The following is a 17,295-nucleotide window of genomic DNA, read 5'->3' on the forward strand; positions in this document are numbered from 1 at the left end:
AATCTAGTGTATTAGCTGCTTTATTTTTATTGTAATCATCAAATTTATTTCTTGTGTTTATACAAATGATTGATGAAATGCTGAACCAGGAGTTCCCTTGTGGCTCAGTGAGTTAAGGATCCAGCATTGTCACTGCTTTGGTGTGGGATTTATCCCTGGCCAAGGAACTTAAGCATGCCATAGGCTCAGGCTACCCACCTCCCCTCCCCCATCCCTACCAAATGTCTAACCAGGCAAAGAACACACCATTATAGCTTGCTCCAAATTAACATTGAACTATTACTTACCTCTTTCAGTCAGGAGATGGATTTGGCTAAGAGTCCCTAGTAGTGCTATAATCAAGCTGCCATTTTTCTGTGTGTGTGTGTGTTTTTTTTTTTTAACTTTTTGTCATTGCTTGGGCCGCTCCCATGGCATATTCGACCTAGGGGTCTAATTGGAACTGTAACCACCGGCCTATGCCAGAGCCACAGCAATGCAGGATCCGAGCCGCGTCTCCAGCCTACACCATAGCTCACAGCAACGCTGGATCCTTAACCCACTGAGCAAGGCTAGGGATCAAATCCACAACTTCATGGTTCCTAGTCAGATTCATCAACCACTGAGCCACGATGGAAACTCCCATTTTTTTGGTCTTTTTAGAGCCACACCTGCAGCATAGGGAAGTTCCCAGCTAGGTCACATCGGAGCTGTAGCTGCTAGCCTATGCCACAGCCACATCAGTGGCAGATCTGAGCTGCGTCTGCAGCCTACACCACAGCTCAGGGCAATGCAAGATCCTTAACCCACTGAGTGAGGCCAGGGGTTGAACCTGCATCTCATGGAAACTAGTCAGATTCACTTCCACTGAGCCACAACTGGAACTCCAGGTGCTATTTTTCTTAAGTTGCTACGTGAATGTCATCAAAGGCTTTGTCAGATCTTTTGCTGAAATTACAGTGCTTATTGTTTAGGACACTTTTATCTATTAACCCAGCAAGTTTCTATTGGATGACTTTAAGATAGTCTACTGTCAGGAGTTCCTGTTGTGGATCTCACTAATGAACCCTACTAGTAACCATGAGGACATGGGTTCAATCCCTGGCCTCACTCAGTGGGTTAAGGATCCATTGTTGCCATGAACTGTGGTGTAGGTCGCAGACGCCACTCAGATCTGGCGGTTGCTGTGGCTGTGGCATAAGCCGGCAGCAACAGCTTTGATTGGACCCCTAGCCTGGAAACTTTCATATGCTGCAGGTGTGGCCCTAAAAAGACAAAAAAGATAGTCTGTTGTCATAAATGAAAATGAGATTCGTTTGGCAAGCCAGTCTTAGTGATTCCTTGCCTCCTTCTACTTATTGCTATAGCTATAAAATTAGATCTTGAAAGCACAGAATCTCCTAATCCAGTTTCTTAAGACAATTTATGTTAAATAAAAAGGAGAGACTTAAAACTCAGATACAGAAAAAGAGCTAGTAGGAAGTTTACCAGAATAATAACAGTGGTTATGTTTTGATGTTCCCCCCCACAACTTTCTAAGTTTAACTTTTAAGAACTCTGCTGTCATTTCCATATTAAGGTTTACCTTATTGTGAAATGTTTTAAGTTACTCTAGTCTCAAAGCGACCAAACTCAGTTTTACTTATTTTTCTTCTTTTTTAATTTCCAACATGAAAGAGATGCTAAAAATGGAGGGGGGATATTATGAACTAACTTTGAGCTTTATAAAGTCTTTGCATTGAAATCAAATGATTGTTTTTCTTCTTTTATTTTATGGGGAGACAGAACCTAATCCTCCTATTGATGAAGTCATCAGCACACCAGGAGTAGTGGCCAGGTTTGTGGAGTTCCTCAAACGAAAAGAGAATTGTACCCTGCAGGTGCGAACCGTTTTTCATTTCTTGCCTCATAGCATAATTCCCTTGGCATGCTTAGATTTTGTATACAGGCTTGTTACTAACTCTAATCTATATAATGTGTTAATTTTTTGATAGTGGTATTTCTAACAGATGCATTGCAAACTGCTTTGATAGCTTTGTTAATATCCAGACCGTTGGTTTTTACTCTTTAAAATTCTTACCATTTTCCATCATGTAAAAGATTATTTTATGATGATTGTGGATCATATTTACCTAAAAGAGAATTGCTTGCAGTAGACGAGCCATTATAAGGACCTAAATGTGGGCTATGTAAAATTTGCTTTTGAGGGATTTTTAAATTATGCTTGTTGGCTTTCGCAGGGCTGTGTAACATGGGCTAGATCAGAGACTCACTGATCCTGAACTGGTCCTAATTAATCCTCTCCCACCCTACCCCACCCTCAAAGAGCTGACAAGGAGGTAGCCTTTTTGGGAATCCCTGTCCTTTCTGCTTTGTTAGTCTATCAATACTGTTGTATAGGGGTTCCAAGAGGAAATGCTACAACTTTGTAGATTAGATAATTTTCATAGTAAAAAGAACCAACTATCAATTGACTCTCATCTTGAGTTATCTAGAAATTTTAAAATATTATATTGTTTCTGGAGTTCCTATCATGGCTCAGCGGAAATGAATCCAACTAGGAACCATGAGGTTGTGGGTTCAATCCATGGCCTTGGTGGGTTGGTTAAGGATCTGGTGTTGCTATGAGCTGTGGGTTAGGTTGCAGATGAGGCTCGTTTCTGGCATTGATGTGGTGTAGGCTGGTGCTACAGCTCTGATTAGACCCCTAGCCTGGGAATTTCCGTATGCCGTGAATGCCGCCCTAAAAAGCCAAAAAGAAAAGGGGGGGGGGGAGTTCCCCTTGTGGCTCAGTGGTTAACGAATCCGACTAGGAACCATGAGGTTTCGGGTTCAATCCCTGGCCTTGCTCAGTGGGTTAAGGATCCGGCATTGCCGTGAGCTGTGGGGTAGGTCGCAGACGCTGCTACAGCTTCGATTCGACCCCTAGCCTGGGAACCTCCATGTGCCGCAGGAGCAGCCCAAGAAATGGCAGAAAGACAAGGAAAAAAAAAAAAATTGTTCCTGAATAAAGTTAGATCTTAAGTAAACTGGTAATTTTTCAGTAGCCAGACTTCCTTAGGGTAACCAACTGAATTGATTTCTTTGTTATTCTTTATCAAATACCTGTGATACCTAAATTCTCACTTGTAGGATCTAATCTGAGGAGCTCAGACCCTTTAGAAAGATTCTGCAACTATAAAGGTTAGTTAGGTCCCACATAGATCACAGAATGGGATAATTTTTCCAAGTGAATATTTGTTAATAAAAATTTAATCATAAAGATAACTTTGACTCTCTTGTTTACTTTTCCTTACTCTAAGGCTGTAATAAGGACTGGGGTGTTTTTATAAGAGACAGCTCCTCTCCCCAGGTTCCTTACTGTCCAGAACATTATTGGTAATTCATAAGACTTTATGCTTTGTCTTGATATTTTCTCTCCTTTTCCATCTTCCTTCTTCTTGTACTCTTTTTGTTGCGGTGATGAGTTCCTTCCAGAGGAAAAACAAGAAATCCAGAAAAGGTAGAGTACTTCAGTGTTCCGTCAGTTTCTCTTCTCCAGTTTGACACTTACTAATTCCCAAGTTCATTTGAATTAAGATTCTGTTTTGCTAGCTGCCTCCTGGATTGTAATTCTGGTCCCCATCAAAGGCCAGGATCACCAGACACCTGGAAAATAATCAGGTTCACCTAGAAAGCAAAGAAAGAGGACTTTTCTCAGAAAAAAGGAAATCCAGACAACCAACACTGCAGAGAACAGAGCCTGAGCCCTTAAGCAACCTGTCAAGAGAACCAGAGGGACCAAATGAAGAGCCTTACTGCAGTTTATCATTTGAAAAGCTTTGTAGGAAGAGGGAGGTAGGGAAAATTATCATTTTGTTCATGTGAAAATATGTTTCTATCCTATCTCTGACAGTGAGAGTAATTTGGAGATATTAAACTTACTCCCGGATTTAGCAGTTTTTAGCAAGTGGTTGCAGAGGTCCAGTTCCTTAATGTGTTAAAGGAAGATGGTATAACCTTCTAGTCCTAAAATGAAAAATGTCAGAGAAATGGGCCTTTCCCCATCCCTGCCTTCTCCAGTATTCCCTGAAGAACACAGTGTGTTCTCTCAGACAGTGCCCTCTCCTGGCTAACACTTGTAAAATCTACATCAGTTTTGATTCTGTAATCCTAGAGTTTGTATCTTAACGTATTTGAAGATGAAAGCCTTCAGAAGTCTCTATTTTGCTTTCATCTAAATTCTCAGGTTACACTCTTATGCAAACTAATAATTAGGCTAAAAGATTGAGAAATAATTCCTCTGGAAGTGACCACATAATTTTCACCTCAGCTGTCCAGAGACCTTGAGAGATAACCAACCTGTTTATTATCTAAAGGTTATCATCCCCAGCTCTTCTCCTGTGTACATTTAAGCACAAAATGGCATTCTTTCTCCATTGTGACTAATGGGTAACCTTGACCATCCCAGAAGCAGGAGGAGCAAGTATATTGATGAAAACTTTAGAGACAGGAAGCTTCCTGCTCAAATAATTAGATGTGCTCTGGGAAACTTGGTGGATAGTCCTTCCTCTGTCTTCTTGGAGAGCACTAGAATGTAAATTGTCCCTGATATTCCTGCCTGGTTAATAGAAGTTTGAATAGTATGTCTTTGGAATGGAGTGTTTGCCATTTCTCTTCTAAAAAGAGAGTAGTATATGGTCATAATAGCTAAACTCAGTAATAAATCCTTGAATAAATTTAATCCATTCTATAGATGAAGAACTGTGAATCCTAGTGAAGGGTCTCTTCACTTCCTTTCTGGCTTTCCTCATCCTCCAAATCAGTGGGATAATTCAGACCAGGGAGATAAAAATGTCTGCTTTTGGCATTGCTACCCAGATCTCACTTGCCCTCAAATAAAATGAACATGGGTGGAATCTAGGATTTTGGAAGCAGACAGTGCCATTTAACTAACAGTATTTTCAAGCTTAGTGACATGTAGGCCTCAGACATACTGGAGCCCTTGACATGAGATTGGTCTGCCTTATGGTGTATTACCTGGACCCACTTTGTTTTTTAAGTCCAGGCCCAACATCTTGGTACTCTCCTTTCCTGTGCTGAGATGTTGCATTCCCAAACCTTCTTCAGAAGCTTATAAAAATAGCTAGAAGTAAGTAAATTGCCTCCTAGTTCTAATCATTAAACCGAAACTCCTCTTAAAGTTGTAAATTTGAATTAAATTGGTTTAGTTTTCCCATTTCTACCTTCCTTGTCCCCAGTAAAAGCTTCACGTGATAAACTGCAGTAAGCCTTCATCTTCCTATGTCTTTTCCCATTTTCATTGATCCCTCTACCTATCTTTAGAGGTTGCTCAGATGACTCAGGCACTGTTCTCTGCAGAGTTTGATATCTGGGTTTATTTTTCTGATGTGAGCCTCTCTTTTCACTTGCTCTCCAGGTGAGCCTGGCATTTGCTAGGAACCAGAGTGGAACCGGCAAAGTGGCCAGCAACAGAGTCCTGATCCAAATGGAGAAAGGGAACCAGGCGTACTTCAACCTGGAGTGGGAAACTTGATAGGAGGTCAGAAGTACTTCAGTTTTGGATTCTCATTTTCCTTATTTAAGGAACTGAGCACCAGAAGGTAGAGATTGAGAAAGGAAAGAAAGAACGTAGCAAGTCTTCAGTGTGCCCTTCAGATTTTAGTTGTAGACTTATTTAGCAGATTTTTTAGACAGTGAAAAATAATAATGGAATTACAGTTCATAAGCAATCACAGCTGCATGACAAGTTGTTTCTTTGCATGATGCCATTCTTGGAACACTAATAATACAGTAATTTAAAACAACAGAAAGTAAAGGTTATAGTTATTTTGGCTGTTACTTGAGGTGGTACCATTCCTTCAGTTTTTCTCATTTCATCATGTTGCTGAGTTTTTCTTGAGTTGCATGGTTACTTAAAATTACTTTTTCTGGCCATTTCTGTTATGACTTTATGTAGTTGTTTTTGGTATCAGCGCTGGGCATTTCCATTTCACAGTTCTCTTTCATGTTAAATTCTAGTCTGGGACCTGAGGCCAAAACATTCACCAGCCCAAAAAAATGACCACAGTACCCAGTGAAAAAGAAGCTATGTAGTACAAAGTACAACCAGTTTTTAAAAAACATACTTACATATTAAACATATTTGAAAATTGCTTTTTTTTTTGGTCTTTTTGCTATTTCTTGGGCCGCTCCCGCGGCATATGGAGATTCCCAGGCTAGGGGTCCAATTGGAGCTGTAGCCACCGGCCTACACCAGAGCCACAGCAACGCGGGATCCGAGCCGCGTCTGCAACCTACACCACAGCTCACGGCAACGCCGAATCGTTAACCCACTGAGCAAGAACAGGGACTGAACCCGCAACCTCATGGTTCCTAGTCGGATTCGTTAACCACTGCGCCACGACAGGAACTCCGTGAAAATTGCTTTTTCTAACACTTTATCAGGGGCCTGTTTACTCTTAGGGAATTCTCATTCTTTTTATCTCCGTCTTTGTCTCTGTCTCCTCTCCTCCTCTCTCATGCGTACATACATATATGTCACATAGACACATGGGTATAGAAAATTGTACAAATATAGGTTGATGAGTTTTTAGAAGGTAAATATCAAAGTAATTGGCATCGTGTGTTTTAATGTCTCATTAATTCATGAATATGATTTGAGTTTTCAGTGGCCTTCTGGTTATAGTTATTCATCTACTTCTGTCCCCATTAATGACCAAACTATTTTCTGATTTCCATTCTTACCAAGAAAGACCTTGAATCTTCTTTGCATTCAGAGGTTATAATCATTATATACTTCTTAGTAATAAATGTAATTGTATACATTCTTCTTTTGTTAAGGATGTCCTAATATCCAACTTTCTTCCATCCATGTCTAGGCTATTATTTACTTATTCTCCATTTTCCTAATTATTGTCACTGTGCTTTTCCATTTACTTCACTAACTTCAGGAATTCTCTTTTTCTGGGAGACCTTTGGTGTTAAATCTCATCAGAACAAACAGCAGTTTGAATTCTGGCAGCAGTTAGTATTCTCGTTTCTTCTCATTGATAACTTTAGTGTATCCTTTATCTACTTAGGTTATTGTTACCATTTCTTCTGCATCAAAGGCTCACTGCAGACCTTTCCCTCTTTGATATAGATTGGTATGTATGCTGATCTTATTCATTCTTTACAGGTTGCTCTTCCTCAGTTTTTCATTTTTTTGGCTTGGTCTCAAATACTGATAACTCTTTGTTGAGCTTGGAGCTTTCCTTCTTGTAGGAAAGGTTTGCTTTTGTACTCACTTCATATGTCTCTACTAGTTAATTTTCCTAGGAATCAAAAGAAACTACATTTTTAAGTGAACTCTGTTTTCCTTTTAGCATTCGCTAAAAAATGTAGCAGATCATTATCTGAAATTTCTTGCCCTAGATACCAAAACTGTAAGCAATTGAAAGATTCTTGTCAATGTTATTGGTATGTTTCAGAGAGGAAACTGGTTGGGCTCATAAGCCTACTAGATTTGGAGGCTGTAATCTAGTTCTCTTTGACTGGTTGTATAATGTTACTCAAATCATTAGTGATTGTTGGATCTTTTTCTTTTTTTTTAAATGATTTTTATTTTTTTCCATTATAGTTGTTTTACAGTGTTCTGTCAATTTTCTACTGTATAGCAAAGTGACCCAGTAACACATACATTCTTTTTCTCACATTATTGCATCTTTTTCTGATCATTTCCTCATTCATAAACTAGAAAAGCCAGGCTTCTCTGTGTTGTTGAAGGAACACCTGAGAGTATGTGAGTAATGCTTTTAAAGTAAAAAGTGCTATATAAGGTCAGGTTTCAATACACACAGATTGAAAGGGGTATGAACACTGGTTTGAGTAGTAATTTAACTACAGAGATGATATGTGATGAGTTTTTATTTTGTGATATTCAGTGTTTAAAATTCTGAACTCCTCTTATAGCAAAAAGTTATTAGACAGAAAATTTTCCCTTTAACTGCGATACTTCTAGTCTGGGCCTCCATGCTGCTTTAATATCAGTGTCCTAGCTGGCTATCAAACCACTTTATCTCACTTACGTGTATCGCATTTATAAGTTTCTTTGAATATCCTTTTCTCTGAGTGTCTTCTGTCATTTATGTAGCTTTGGATTATGCTAATCAGATTGTCTTCCCATTTCTTCCATCTTCCCCTACCTCCATATGGAAGGCATAAGGCAGTGTTCCATATGACAGTTGTCTTTCAGTTGACCCAAAAGCTTAAAAGAGCCATAACTCCATCTTTGGATGACTTTTCATTGATTTCTCATTCAAGGGGCATGTCACTGAATTTCCCCCCCCCACATATGTGCTTCATTAAAGAATATTAAATAGAAGACAAAATAGGAGAAGGAAACAAAACTGAAGTTTAATTAAGAGCTCTAAATAGAATTTTAAGAGTTCTCTCTTAGATTTTAATATGTGCTGTATTGTTGTTGGCCATAATTCCCTTCATGCCTTCTTTTTACCTTTATGCCTTGTCTTGGAGAGTTTTCATTTATTAGAAGCTCTTATGCTCTGAAATTGCCATTTCTATTAGTTGTATGCCTGTTAACTCCTTTGGACCTACTTTTCATTTAAATTATCTTTTGCCTTTTTCACTCTGCCTATATTTTATACTAACATTCTTTCCTCATTTTGCTTTGCCCATCTTATAAAAATTACTTAATTTTATTTTTTACTAGATAACAAACATGGTTTAAGGACAAAGGGTACATAAAAGCTTTACTGTGATAAATGTCTATCCTTCACATATTCGTTTCCCATTCACCTTGACCTCTCTATGTAAATAACAAGTATAGTTTATGGTGACTCCTTCAAGAAGTATTCTGTGTAATAAGTAAATTAATGTGTATATATTCCTTCTTAACTCTTTTAGAAAATGTAGTATGGTAACATATTAATGTACACTATTTTCTCGCCCCCCCCATTTATATCTCGGGAAATCATTTCATATCAGTATATGAAGCACTCCCTCATTCTTCTTATGGTCTCATGTCAGTTCCACTTGGATCTGAAATTTTAGACATCCTGAATATTCCTCTAGGCTAAGGTATTTCTTTGAGAATTCTTTATAGTATTTACTTGATAGATTATGTGCCAATATTGATCTCCCAGGTTCTTTTCTTCATGTGCAGAAAACCTTATTGTTGTAAGTAGATAAGCTATTAAATTCTAATAAGATAATGAAATTATTTTTATCTTTATAGTTTGAATCAGCTTGGGTACTGACAAATATTGCTTCAGGAAATTCTCTTCAGACCCGGATTGTGATTCAAGCAGGAGCTGTGCCTATCTTCATAGAGTTGCTCAGCTCAGAGTTTGAAGATGTCCAGGAGCAGGTAAAAGATCAAACAAGTAAAGAGAAGCAGTTCGAAGAATACAGATTTTCTTTTCAGTCTTATATTCAGAGTCTCAATGTTACCACTTGGGCATGACAGTCCATGATTCCACATAGAAGGAATGTTCTAGAAATCTACACTTAACCAAAATAGAAAATTGCATGTGAATATAGGTAGAATTTCTCCAAGAAACATGAAAACATCTTTCCCTTCCAACCCTGAAATTCTTTTAGTCTTAAAGATATACTTTTTACACTGTGAGAGCAGTTACTGAGTTTTTTCCCTGTAATCTCTAGTTTAATCAACACATTGAAGTAACAGGTCTTTGCCACATTTGTGCAGAAAATCACTTGGAAACCTGAATTTTTAATTATTGTAAACTTTATCAAATTCATAAATGTAAATCACTGTTAAATGAACATGATTTTCTTCTATACCTTTATTAGGTAAAGTCAACCCATGATAAACTATGGTTGTTTAAAGTGTATAATTTATTATTTTTATTTTTTGCTTTTTAGGGCTGCACCCTTGGCACATGTAAGTTCCCAGGCTAGGGGTTGAATTGGAGCTGCAGCTGCTGGCCTACGCCACAGCCACAGCAACACAGGATCTGAGCCGTGTCTGCTACCTACACCACAGCTCACAGCAACACCAGATCCTTCACCCACTGAGCGAGGCCAGGGATGGAACCTGCAATCTTATGGTTAGTAGTTGGATTCATTTCTACTGTGCCACAATGGGAACTCCTAAAGTGTATAATTTGATAGGTTTTGACACATGTATATACCCATGAAACCGTCATTACAGTCAAGATAATATATCTCTCACCCCCAAAAGTTGAGCAAAGTTTTCTGCATTTCGATTGCTCTTAAATTCTTGGTTCACTGTTTTTTTTTATAAGCAAGCTTAAGATACATTTTTAATCAGCTGAGTAAGCCATTTAAATCTGTTAAGTTCCAAGAGCTGTATGGAATCTTACTTAAGGATGGGGTCCTCTAAGATAAAGAATATGTGTAACAACTCGTACCTCCTTTTAATAAGTTTACTTTCATGAGTGTTCACATGTATACTTTATAATATTACTGATCTTTTTCCACCAATACAACTGTTTCATTTGACGAGTGAACTTAGGGATATTAATAGATAATGTCCATGAATAATATATGTTGATTAACTACTATATGAGAAAAACTCTGCAGCCTGACATTAATGAATAATTCTTTCACAGGCAGTCTGGGCCCTTGGAAACATTGCTGGAGATAGTACCATGTGCAGGGACTATGTCTTAGACTGCAATATTCTTCCTCCTCTTCTGCAGTAAGTTTCTTTCTTTTTATTTTTTATGAGTAATAAAAATATGAGAAGTTCCTGAAAAAGCAGAACATCGTTGGAAATCACTTTGAATTTCCTAGTGTTACTTTTCATTATAGATATTTTCTTATGAACTTGTTTGGATCAGCCATCAGGCATCCTATGTTATTCCAGTGCCAAAATTCTGAGTTCCTTGTGTTAGAATTAGTTAAACTTTATTGTTCTGGAGAAGAGCTATTTGAAGACATCTGTTTATCAATAGCATTAAATGATAGATATTTGTATTATGCCATTATATAATTCATTTCCATTATATCATTTACTATTGTATCATCATACTTACAGATTATTTTCAAAGCAAAACCGCCTGACCATGACCCGGAATGCAGTATGGGCTTTGTCTAATCTCTGTAGAGGGAAAAGTCCACCTCCAGAATTTGCAAAGGTAGGGATTATGCGTATGAGAAATAATTTTTGATAAAATTTAAAATGTTAGAATTTTATTTCTAAAAAAAGTTTTTTTTTGTTGCATGTTTTAATTTGGAATAAATTTTCACCGCCTCTAAAAAAAGTTCTGAATTAATCTTAAAATCTGGCATTTTTTTCTTCATAACAAAGTATCTAAAGTGCAGAATTTCCTAGCTTTAGCCCTTATGAAAATTCCTCTACCTCTGGTTCACAAAGAGTGTGTTTTGACAAGGAGTCTCACTCTGAGAACTGGTATATATAAAACTTGCTCTTTAAAATTATTTTCCTTGGAGTTCCTGTTGTGGCTCAGTGGTTAACAAACCCGACAAGTGTCCATGAGAACACAGGTCTGATCCCTGGTCTCGCTCAGTGGGTTAAGGATCTGGTGTTGCCCTGAGTTGTGGTATAGGTCGCAGGTGCAGCTCGGATCCCTTGCCGTGGCTGTGGCGTAGGCCGGCAGCTACGGCTCTGATTCAACCCCTAGCCTAGAAATTTCAATATGCCACAGGTCTGGCCCTAAAAAGACAACCCCCCCTCCAAAAAAAAAAAAAAATTGTTTTCCTTGGGCTCTGATCACCTCATCAAAGTAAATTGCAAGGTCATTGACAGCACTCCCAAAGATGGAAATGTCACTTGGCCACTTATTACTCCCATTTCCAGAAGTACTAAAAAGTCATCCCCAAAATCACCAGGTGTGTGCCAGGTTGCCTTCTGGAGTTTCCCACCTCATTTCTTGCTTTTAGTCTGTTGAATTCCATAACCATATCATCTTCCCTTTACAGGTTTCCCCCTGTCTGAATGTGCTTTCCTGGTTGCTCTTTGTCAGTGACACTGATGTATTGGCTGATGCCTGCTGGGCTCTGTCTTATCTATCAGATGGGCCCAATGATAAAATTCAAGCAGTCATTGATGCAGGAGTATGTAGGAGACTTGTGGAACTGCTGATGTAAGAAATCTTTAAGAAATTGTATCTGTTCTTTTGTTTCTCATATTAATTTCCTAGTTAATGATACTCAAATGTTAATATGTTATGCTGACTTAATGTGCTTTGGGCTGCTGTCTTCTCTTATTTGTTTATATTCATGTTAAATGATGTCTGATTGCTTTGAGGGTTATAAAGAACCTTTTACTCTTCTGCTATTTAGCAGCCCTTCAATAGAAACATTTGGAAAACTCTGATCTATATTTCTAGCTAATGCTTAAAGACCTGAGTCCAACCACTGAATAACCAAAGGCTTGTTGCCATTAAAAACAGTAATTCCTTATCTTTTGTCTCATTTAGAGCTAAACTTAGACTGGTATCAGACTTTGAATTTTATTTGCTGTATCTCTTTGTGATGCCTTTCATTTATGAAGTGAAAGATTTACTGATGGCATAAATAATTTGAGACTGTATTAGTCAAATTTTTAGGAAATACTATAGAAGAAAAAATTACAGTGGTAACGTAATAGGGATGTGGTACAATTGCAAGCCATGTCTCATTTAATTAAGTACTAAGTAGATGCAAGAAAGCATTGCCCCAAAGATGATGTGTGGAATGGATTAGGTAGTATAATATACAGAATATAAAACTCTGGGATTACAGCTGGGCACAGACTGGGTACAGATTAGTGATATAATGCTGTTGTGAATTAAAAGCAGTGTGGTACTGGAGGAGTCAGAAGTATAGCATTCACAATTGGAGAAGTAATCTTATGTCCTCTTCTGTCATTAGATACCATATATTTTAACCATTTTATTTTTAGTCATCAGTTCTTAAATGTGAAGAAACTGGCAGTTTTGAGAAGAGTTATCAATCTCCTTAAAGGGGATAGAAGATTTTTAAGGAAATTTAAAAGATAGTAACTTATTTAGCCTGAAATCAAAACCTGATGTCTCTCTTCAGATGTATAAAAGATTTGTGGAGGAGTTTTTCAGACCCGTAAGTCAGTTGAGGTTTAGTAGCAAGTTCACTGCTCAAAGTGTATGAAGCCTGGCTTTCGTTTTCAAATTAGTTCAACTGTTGCCATATTTTTTATTTCTATGAAAATTATGTGATTTTTGAAACTAAAGTTCTATATAAATGTTAACTATTGCTTTCAATTATCTCATCAACTGTAGAGTCCAAGTAAAGAGGAAATGAAAACCTACATTAAAGAATGAGAGGGAAAGCTTGAAATCTAAGTGATAGAATACCTGGGAAAGATTATTGGGACAGTTTTGTAGTTTTTACCCAAAAATACTAAGTAAAGGGAAAGACAGCCTTTCCTAGGGATATAAAGAACATTTCATCATCATGATAGTGTTCCCTTAATAACCACCATAAGTACCTTTCTGCTCCAAGATTCTAATGGATTTCTTTATTATTATTATTTCTTTTGGATTTCAACCCTAAGGAAAAGAAACTATAGAACTATAATGTTTCTTTTTATAATTACAGGCATAATGATTATAAAGTCGTTTCTCCTGCTTTGCGGGCTGTGGGAAACATTGTCACAGGCGATGATATTCAGACACAGGTATGAATTAATAGTAACTTTTTTCCCTTTAGAAATAAGTAGTGCATTGACTCCCATGATTATGTTTCTGTTATAGTATTTAATTCCATATTATTGGAGGGAATCGATACTTTGTTTCATTCATATTTGTTTAAAATGTTGGTTTAAGCAATTACTTTCAGTACTTTCACTGTGTTTGTCTTGACCTGTTGCTTGTAGCACTTTTGGGTTCCCCTATGGTTCCCATTTGGGTTCCACTATTGTGTTCATTTTGGTTAGGTTTGTTTCTCACTACTTCTACCTTTAAGTGGTTCTTGTGAGCATCAGAAGCCTCTAGTAGCATCCTTTCATGCCAGCTTTATCTCATCTTCCCTGAAAGTTTCCTCCTTTTTTTTGCATATGTGAGGAGGATCTTCCCTATTTGTTCTCAGTGTCACCCTCCACTCCATTCAACATTTATGTCAAGATACATCACTCACAGTGGATTGTTCTAGCTCTTTTTCTTCCTTATCTCTCAGATACATTGGCATCATCTTTTAAAATTATTTTCCTAGGCTTCTGTGGTGTTGAAATATTTTGGGTCACTTGCCTCAATGACCATTTATTTCTCCTTAGTAATCTCCTTTTATTCATTCTTTTCTGTTTATGGGATTATCCCATGGAAGGGGTTAGGTTTTAATCTTTCAGTGCTTTTCTTTCTTTCTTTTTTTTTTTTTTTTGTCTTTTGTCTTTTTAGGACTATGCCTGCGGCATATGGAAGTTTCCAGACTAGGGGTCCAGTCAGAGCTGTAGCTGCTGGCCTGTGCTACAACCACAGCAACACAAGATCTGAGCCACATCTACAACCTATATTACAGCTCATGGCAATGCTGGATGCTTAACCCACTGAGTGAGGCCAGGTATCGAACCTGCATCCTCACGGATACAGTCGAGTTTGTTACTGCTGAGCCACGATGGGAACACCCTCTTTAGTGCTTTCTTAACCAGCTAATAGCTTTTGGGCAAGAAAGACATTTAATGTCTTCACTTTTCTAATCTCTAAAATTAAGGGGACTGAATTTGTTCTCAGGTATCTTCCAACTCTTAGTATTTACTTTAAATTTATTCTGTCCACAAGGGAACTCATTATTTTTCTGGTGTATCTGGACCTCTGCTTATTTACGTTCCTCTCTCATTGAATGGCACCAATAGTCGCCCAAGCCAAAAACCTGGACATTAGCTTGATTCTTCCCTTTCCTCCACCTTTTCTGTCAGTCACTGTCTACCATCTCTGCTCATTCCTTGCAGTGCTTCATTTAGGCTTTTTTTGTACCATTGCTATATCACCAGAGGGATACTTGTAAAATGCAAGTTTGTTCATATCGTCCTCCTTTTGTCCTTAGACAGTGTTTAAAATCCTTTAAAACCTGGTACCTATATAATGGAATGCTATGTAGCAGAATGAGGCTATTAAGCACATATATGGAAGGACCTCTAAGTTCTGTTGTTTAGAAAAAAAAAAGACAAAATAGTATGTAGGTTATATTACTGTTTATGTAAAAGGGGGGCAGGGAGGAGAGGAAAACAATGTATTTGAGGTATTTGCATAAAATTTCTCTGAAAGCATACACAGGAAACTAGTTAAAATTGGTTGTCTCTGTGGAGAACCAAATAACTGGAGTATAAGAATGGAAAGGATGTTTTTAACTATAGTCCTTTTTATTTTCTGAATGTTAATACCATCAGTGTATTTGCTATTCAAAAAGAGTTTCTACCCTCTCCTTTGCCATGCTCTGTGCTTTTTCCATGTTTATTCCTTGTATTAGCTATGACCATGCTTAGTTTGGAGATTTAACACATGTTTTTCTCTGTGTGGAACATGTCTCCATCCCCTATCCCTCCTCTGACCAGTCCCTCACACAGATTCATACTCCGTCACACGTGTTCTCATTCTTAAAGGCTTGCTACTAACGTTATTTTCTTCTAGAAGCTAACTCTTAAATGAGATGCTCCTTATTTTGTTTCATCCATCATAGCATTTATCACAGTATATTCCATCCACTAGATTGTAAACTTGTAGAGGGGGACCTATGTCAATCACGTTCATTTTTGTGCTTCTATAATCTAATAGTTCCTGGCACAGTGTATAGAGACTCAAAAAATATTTACTGAGTAGATGAAGTTCTAAACCTGTACATCTAGTTCTGATTTCTCTCAAGTTCCAGTCCCTTCTCCAGTACCTGCTTGTGTGTCTCACATTTGTCTTTCTCACTTAATCTTCACCCCCACAAAGTGAGTTCCAAGTCTTGATTTTTCCCTGCTTCAATTAATAACTGTTCACCCACTCTTGAAACTCTGTAGTTGTGTTTGGTGTCTCCATGTCTTTTATAGCAAGTCTGCAGGTCTTACCAATTCCTAGTGTTTCTAGATACACGTTTGATTACCTTAGATTGGGCCATTTTTCTCATGCATGGGTTGTTGCCATACCCATCTTATTTATCCTCCTCCTTTCCCTTTACCCCTCTCAGTATATTTTCCTGAATAACAGCTTAATCTTTCCTAAAATAACATTGTTCACACTACTTTCTTCCTAGAAACAATGAGCTTCTCTAATGCCTATGAGAAAAAAGAACCTTGAAAAGACTCCAAGGGATTTAGTGTTTTAGTCTCACTATTGTTTCTAGCCTATTATTAATTTTCTGGGTACAGAACCCTTCCCTGATAGCTTCACTGGTCTTATTTCTTTCTTTTCTTTCTTCTTTTTTTTTTTTTCATTTTTTACAGTTCTATTGAAGTATAGCTGATTTACAGTGTTGTGGTAATTTCTGCTGTGCAATAAAGTAATTCAGTTATACATGTATACACATCCATTCTTTTTCAGATTGTTTTCCCATATAGATTATCACAGAATGTTGGGTAGAGTTCCCTGTGAAATATAGCAGGTCCCCCATTGGCCAGTCATTCCATATACCACAGTGTGCATATGCCAGTCCCAAACCCCCAATTCGTCCCTCTCCTACCACCTGTCCCCTTTGGTAACTGTAAGTTTGCTTTCAAGGTCTGTGAGTCTGTTTCTGTTGTACAGATAAGTTCATTTGTATCCTTTTAGATTCTGTATATAGGTGATATCATATGATGTTTGTCCTTCACTGTCTGATTAACTTTGACTTAGTATGATCATCTCTAGGTCCATCCACGTTGCTGCAGATGGCATTATTTCATTCTTTTTTTATGGCAGAGTAATAGTCCATTATATACATTCTTTTATTTTGGTACTTTGTGGTAGCCTATGTCAGCATTTTTTTCTATCTGCTGTGTTCTCCCTCTTTTTTGCTTATAAAATCCTATGTGTTTCAAGGCCCTCCCCCGACCATGAAGTCTTTTTTTCCTGACTGCCTCTCCCTAAGTATTGTAACTTTAACTTCTGACACTCTTATTTGCCAGACCATGTCTCTGGCATTTAAAAAATTGCCTTGTTGGAGTTCCCATCGTGGCGCAGTGGTTAACGAATCTGACTAGGAACCATGAGGTTGCAGGTTTGGTCCCTGCCCTTGCTCAGTGGGTTAATAATCCGGCCTTGCCGTGAGCTGTGGTGTAGGTTGCAGACGCGGCTCGGATCCCGCGTTGCTGTGGCTCTGGTGTAGGCCGGTGGCTACAGCTCGGATTGGACCCCTAGCCTGGGAACCTCCATATGCCGCGGGAGCGGCCCA

General features: G+C 38.0%; 1 protein-coding gene across 1 annotated transcript in view; it reads left to right on the forward strand.

Annotated features, from left to right (window-relative positions):
* The window catches only part of KPNA1 (karyopherin subunit alpha 1), an 84,321-nt gene that overhangs the window by 52,253 nt on the left and 14,773 nt on the right, over positions 1 to 17,295 (forward strand). The window contains exons 5-10 of the mRNA XM_047790858.1: positions 1,765 to 1,859; positions 9,218 to 9,349; positions 10,578 to 10,666; positions 11,006 to 11,105; positions 11,911 to 12,074; positions 13,549 to 13,627. Of these exons, the coding sequence (XP_047646814.1) occupies positions 1,765 to 1,859; positions 9,218 to 9,349; positions 10,578 to 10,666; positions 11,006 to 11,105; positions 11,911 to 12,074; positions 13,549 to 13,627 (659 nt within the window). The remainder of the gene's footprint in view (positions 1 to 1,764; positions 1,860 to 9,217; positions 9,350 to 10,577; positions 10,667 to 11,005; positions 11,106 to 11,910; positions 12,075 to 13,548; positions 13,628 to 17,295) is intronic.

This window comes from Phacochoerus africanus, chromosome 1 (genome assembly GCF_016906955.1).
Source record: "Phacochoerus africanus isolate WHEZ1 chromosome 1, ROS_Pafr_v1, whole genome shotgun sequence".
In the NCBI taxonomy this organism is placed as follows: Eukaryota; Metazoa; Chordata; class Mammalia; order Artiodactyla; family Suidae; genus Phacochoerus; species Phacochoerus africanus.